Source organism: Echinops telfairi, unplaced genomic scaffold (genome assembly GCF_000313985.2).
Source record: "Echinops telfairi isolate 266 unplaced genomic scaffold, ASM31398v2 ScPeMD7_6273;HRSCAF=7185, whole genome shotgun sequence".
NCBI classification, from domain to species: domain Eukaryota; kingdom Metazoa; phylum Chordata; class Mammalia; order Afrosoricida; family Tenrecidae; genus Echinops; species Echinops telfairi.
In genome coordinates this window covers 356,102-362,505 of record NW_022110173.1, presented here as the reverse complement: position 1 = coordinate 362,505, position 6,404 = coordinate 356,102, and the positions used below count along the sequence as shown (strand labels likewise).

The window sequence follows — 6,404 nt, the reverse complement described above, 5'->3', positions numbered from 1 at the left end:
GCGGTGTGAGCTCTACAAAGGGCCTGGGCGCGGCCGCCACTGTGGATGGCAGCCAGCAAGACACTGCTGCTGCCGCACTTCCAACCAGGGCTGCCCCAGCCTCAGTGAAGGAGCTGGGGCTGGGAGTGGGGTGGGGTGGGGTGGAGGAGGACCTGCCCTGTGTTTCCCTTCTCCTTGCCCGATACCCGTTCACTGCCAGAGCCCTGCTGGCATCTGGTCCCTGTCACGTCTCTCTCAGCCTCGTCTGGGACACATGGGTTCTCAGAGCCGAGATCACAGTGACCAGGCCATGACGGTCATTGGTGGGACATGTCCTACAGCGAGGCAGTGACCTGCTGGAGATCTCAAAGCTCTTGACTTCTAGACCTTTCTGTTCGCCCCCGAAGGGAGTCCCTCGCCTTTCCCACGATGCCCCTGTGCTGCGGGTGGCCAGGCCAGGAAGAATGGCACACGGAGGCCCGCACTGATCCTCCGCTTCCCCTCAGTGCTGTGGTTTCTGCCCTCGCAGGTCCAACGGGCGCCCCTCCAAGCGGAGCCTTGGAGGGCAAGGCCGGCACCATTACCTCCAACGAGTGGGGCTCTCCTAACTCCCCTGAGGGGAGCAACGTCTCTGGGGGCAGCCAGGCCTTGGACAAGCCCATCGACAATGACGCAGAGGGCGTGTGGAGCCCGGACATCGAGCAGAGCTTCCAGGAGGCCCTGGCCATCTACCCTCCCTGCGGCCGCCGCAAGATCATCCTATCAGACGAGGGCAAGATGTACGGTAAGGAACCCGCCTGGGCTGGGCCGCTGACCCCTGGGCTGACACAGTCTCGCCGGAACATGGGGGAGAGAGGGGGGTGCTCCACGTAGTAACCCGGACACTTCCTCCAAGCCCTGAGCTCTTGAGCTTCTTCCAGGTGGACACCACGTCCTCCTTTCCTGGGGGGGAGCCTCTGAGTGCGTGTGGAGGGTGGACACAGGGGGCTGAGAAGCCGTGGCGGTGGAAACCACATGGGAAAAGGACTGAGTGGGGTAGACTGTGTCTCACGAGCAGCAGCCTGGGAACGAACACTCACGCGTCCCTCACGGCAAACGCCGCTCCTCGAGTAGCTGCCCACGTCGCTGCGGAGGATGTTAGGGACTGGGGACAGTCCCTCGTTCCTCTCTCAGTCACCCCTCGGTCATCCTTGGCACACCTGCCGGGTCACTGAGCCCCTAGAGCTGAGTTGGCGCAAAGGTGAACAGATCTGCATCTCTACGAGAAGGCAGGCTGGGGGGTGACCCCGGAGAAAGGGAAGCAAAGTATCATGGGACGTGCTCTCAGGAGAGGCCCTTGCAGCTGGGCGTGAGCATGAAAGGCCACAGGGGTGGCCTGGGACCCAGAACACCGTTGTGTCCAAGTGCCCTGTGTGCAAAGGAGCCAGCACCTGGGCAAACTGCTGGAGGCAAGAGAAGGGTATCCAGAGAAGTGAGCACCCAAACCAGCCAGCTGTGTGAAGGCCTGGTCAGGCCTCTTGACAGGGTCCTGGAACTGACTAAAGAGTCTGTGGCAAGAGAGGTTCCCGGGGAGATGGTCCCAGCGTCCACGGTCTGCTCAAACCTTCCTCCTGCTCCCGCTGGCTCCTTACTTTCAGCACAAGGAAGAGAGCTGATATGTCCGGGACGCCTGTTGGGTGTCAGGGGTGGTGGTGGGTACCCCCGTTTATTTGCCGAGGACTCGGGGTCTCCGCAGGCCCTCAGATCCCGAGTGTGGGTGTGCAGGTGAGGAAGGCAGGAGGACACTGTGTGAAGGGTGGGGTGCTGCGCAGGGGCAGCCGGGCTGGGAATAGGTGTTCGAGCGCTGAGGGCACTCGCTGCAGGTGCCTGAGCTGTCCCCGTGTGAATCGGGGGAAGGTGTATAACAAGGAGCTATTTCTATCCCTGCTGCACATAGAAAGATACCGGGGCTGGAACTTGTCTGGTCACACCGATGACGTGGCAGATCAGACAAGGAAATGCACCGCTGTGGATTCTGGCAGGACTTGGGCCAAACTTCTGCTTGGCATGAGGGGAGCCATGGAATGAATAGGGGCCACAGGGTGTAAATGGTGTCAGCCCTGGTCATGCCGGCATGGGTCCTGTCCCCTGTAATGGGAAGCAGGAGAAGAAAGGGCAGGGAGATCCCTTGGGAGGGAGAGCCAGGAGACATTTTAAAAAAAACTAATCAGACACATCACTATTGGTAGATTCTGACTCATACCGACTCTAGGAGAAACCAGAGGTGCCCCTGTGGGTTTCTGATGCTGCCAGTCTTTTTTTATATAGAATTCGTTTTATTGGGGGCCTTTACAGTTCTTCTAACAATCCATACATCTAGTGTATCAAGCACATTGGTACCTACCTATGTTGCCATCATCATTTTCAATCTACTTGAGCCCTTAGTATCAGCTCCTCTTTTTTCCTCCCTCCCCCACCCTCTCACCCTCCTGAACCCTTGATAAATTGTAAATTATTATAGCTTTCATATCTTACACCATCTGCTGTCTCCCTTCACTCACATTTCTGTTGTTCGTCCCCCTCGGGCAGGCGTTATATGTCGATCTTGTGGTCAGTTCCCAAGGTTGTCAGTCTTATGGGGATAAACAGCCTCATCTTTTTCCCTCTGAGCTGCTGGTGGGTTTGAACTGGCAACCTTGTGGATAGCAGGCCAACAGATTAAGGCCATTGGCCTCCATTGTCTCCAGCTCCAGCCCACCAGGGTGAGGCATTATCGTCTGTCTTCCTCCGAGGGAGTTCAGTAAGTGGGGTAGTGGGGCTAGAGCTGGACTCTGCCGCTTTCATACCAGTGCACCCACCATCACCCCGCATAAGACTGTACAGCCTGCTCCCCTCTCTCCCTGCCTCTCCTCTTGGCCTCAGCCCCTGCTGGGTGGGGCTCTGAGCAGGGGCCTGGAGGCTGCGCTGGTGTCTGGTGATGACCCACCCCACACCCCTCTCTGAGCACAGAGCCTGCTGGGCACCTCCCATCTCTTCTTACCAGTCCTGAGGGCTGAGCAAGGCAGGACTGCACATGGGGGTGGCGAGGGGCTCTCGGACGCCTGGCCAGCCTAGCAGGGAGACACAGAGCACACTGAGCTCACCCCGGGGCATGCAAGAAGGGCACACTGACTTACTGGATCCTGGCTCTTCTGCCCTCTCATCTTCCCCTTCTTTGTGCCTCACCCCATCCTCAGCCCCAGGAGCCGTTGTCTTGTCGCCCCCACCCTCTCCGCAGCCGGAGCCCACCCTTCCGGCTCCCGGACTGGCCCGGTGGGACCCTGGGTGCGGGGAAGACAAGCAGATGGGAGCAGACCTCAGGCAGGAGATGTGTCAAGAGCAAGCTTTGAGACCCGGGACCTGGCCTTGGCTCTCTGAAGACAGGGATTAGGCCTTCTCCCAGGCCACGCCACGCCACGCCCCAGCAGGACACGCCAATCAGGGCCAGGCAGACACGCAGATCTACACAGCAGATTAGCACCTATTAGTTCTGAGCTGAGCCTTTCACCCTCCTTGGCCTGGGCCACCCTCCCCCTGAGCACTGTCTCCTCTCCTCTCCTCTGCCGGCACCCGCGCCTGGGGCTGCTAGCCTTCTCCTGCCACTGCTCTTGCCACAGCGGCACCCCTGCTTCCATTTGTGCCCCATCACTGTGTTTCTCTCACCCTGGCACCGTGCTGGTCACGCTGACCTCCTTCAGCCAGGCTGGATGCTGGCCCCGTGGGCAGGTGGTGCAGAGATGGGGGCGGGTAGCGGCTGCTGCCTTCCCCTGCCCTCACTGCCCAGCACTGGCCCGTGGCTGGGCACGGTCTTCCCAGGTCTTCCTCTGGGTGTGGGTGCCTCTCTCTTCCCTGGGCTCCTGCCCTAGGGGTTGATCCCCAATTTTATGAGGCTCTCTGCCTCTGCTTCTCTGCCCTGGTCAGCGCACAGCCTTGGAAACCCTTCGGGAGGGAGGTCTACTTGTCCTAGAAGATTGTTCTGCATCCAGTTTGACTCGAAGCCATTGGTGTAGACTTGGGTCTCTCACTGGCCTGGACCAGCCGAGGATGTTGCAGGCCGCGCAGTCTTATGGGCGGAAGCAGGAGAAATGTCTCTGAAAAGGTCACCAGCCTTCCAAGTTCCCTGAGCTTGTAGCCAACCAACCAGTGGGCGAGACGACCCTGGAGGCTTTCCTGAAGAAGGTAGACGCCCCAGGCAGGGGGCGAGAATTGGAGCAGGGGCCCAGGGCGGGAGTTTGCATGGGAGGGGGGCTGGTTGTGCTCTGTCTCATGCACACGCTCCACGTCTCCTGTTCGCCTCTTTTCTGACGTGTTATCACCGTGGCCACGCACGTCTCACAGAGTTCACGGTCATCGGGCTCACTGTGGAAGTGACAGCTTACAGGTGATGGCAGGAGAGAAACGCTCAGGATGTACAGAAGTTTTTCAGGGCTGGTGATAAAAGACACTCAGGTCAAGCTCTGTGGATGAGCCAGTTTAGCTCCCAGAGGCACCCCACTCCACAAGCCAGCCTCCTGCCCCAAAGCACTCAGCGTTACTTGCTCTGGGGGCTGGGAAGCCCACCACCTTGCCTCGTGCTCTGGCTCTTGGTTCTGCTGCGGCTGCTGCTCCAATGTCCCAGCTGTCTTCTGGATCCGGGAGGTGACCCTGTGTGCTGGGATCTTCAGGTCCAGAAGATGCACTTCACTCCTGGCTCTGGCTGGTTGCAACATCCCCCACGCCCCCACCTCTTGTGTCTGAGGACTCATTTTATACCCAGCTGAATGGCACTCCCAGTGTAGCCTCTGGAATCCTCCGAGGGGAATCCTATCAGGGCCTGCCCCCACCTTCTCACCTAGATGCAGGCAGGAAGGGGGAGTTTTCTGAGACGAGACGTAGGCTAGAAGAGTCACATTAAGTAGTTCGCTGTCCCTGCTCCAGTGGAGAATCGGGGTCAGGCAGCGCCACTGAGAACATCAGAGGATAAGGGTCCCCCCACTGCGTGCACGAGGAAACAGCCCCAGACAGACTCACACAGCTGGGAAGTGGCAGGTTGGGAAGAGACATTGGGCCAAGGTTCTTTGCACTTAGGTGATAGGGTAGTGATCAGGGAGCCTTCTCTCGGCTTCTCCCGCCCCCTGCTTCCTGGTCAGGGCATTGCCCCTTGAGTCGTCCGCTCCTTGGCTTTGTCACCAACTGTGCCCTCCCTCTCAGGGCCTAATACCCCCGCTTTCTGATTCTGATGCACAACGCCCATCTGGGAATGATATGACCTGCAGGGGTGGGACACGTTACTTAACTTTCTGAGCTTTCGTGCCTACATAAGAGTAGGGTCCTTAGGAGGTGCCAGCTACGAAGCGCTTGACTACTGGCTAACGGGCTAGCGGTTCAAACCCACTGAGAGGTATCTGGCGATCGGTGTCCGAAAGGTCCCAGCCTGAAAAACCCTAGGGAGCCCGTTCTGCTCTGTCCACGTAGGATTGCCACCATGACTCCCTGGCACTTAGCCACCGCTGCCACCGTTGAGGGATGCTGTGGAGTTAAGGACACATCACAGCTGCTACATACACAGCACCAGGGGGTATACAGATGAATCAGTCATGCCTCCGGCTCGCAGTTCAAGTGACTCTACCCAAGGACCATGAGACAGGTCCACTAGCACGTGGGCGTGGAGTGAGCACGCCCATTTGGGTGGGGATCAGAGATGGCTGTGGGCCATGGCTTGACAGGATTTCAGCCCTCCAAGGACAGTGGTGGTACCAGCTACAGCCTTCTCACACACGCCTGTGCTTCTCGGGCCTCCGTTTGAAGTTTTCTTTTCCACAGAGAGCCTCTTCCTCCAGCCCCGTGTGTTTAAAGCTTCAGCCAAACCCTGGATGGAGAACCCCCAAACTTGAGGATCAAGGCAGGGCCATGCGGACGAGGATGCCTTTGACGCCTGTTCTTGTCAAGGAAGAGTGGCCCTACCATGGACTGCAGAGGAGCAGCCACGTCTGTCTTGGAAGAAGTACGGCCAGGATGCTCCTTGAGAGTGGAGACTGGAAACTTTGATCTCACGTTGTTTGGGCCGGTCAGTCCCTGGAGAAGTAGAGGCCTGGTGAAAAAGAGGAGGTCACTGTGACTCGGAACTGACCCAACCACAGAGGCCCCGCCCCGCCTCCTTTGCCCGTGGCTAAGAGGGAGGGAACCCTGGAGCAGAGGGCAGGCCAGTGGGAGGAAACAGATCCAGCAGCGAGCCCTTGGCGATAGGATTTGGAGGGTGGGATTGTAGAGGTCAAGTGCTCCGTGTGTGCCAGAGAAAGGATCGTGGTTAAGGGCGAGGTATGTGTGATGTGGTGTTGAGTCGGATGAACCCAGGGTCAGGGACACCCCACCGCACCCTGGGGTTCGTAGGGCAGTATCCCTGCTGGCTGACTGCCCTTTCCCCTTTT

The 6,404-nt window shown here is 58.7% G+C and overlaps 1 protein-coding gene across 1 annotated transcript in view; it reads left to right on the top strand.

Annotated features, from left to right (window-relative positions):
* The first annotated feature begins 289 nt into the window (after positions 1 to 289).
* Positions 290 to 6,404, top strand: part of TEAD4 (TEA domain transcription factor 4) — a 51,147-nt gene continuing 45,032 nt past the window's right edge. Inside the window, exons 1-2 of the mRNA XM_045295895.1 lie at positions 290 to 302; positions 509 to 763. Coding sequence (XP_045151830.1) covers positions 290 to 302; positions 509 to 763 — 268 coding nt within the window. The remainder of the gene's footprint in view (positions 303 to 508; positions 764 to 6,404) is intronic.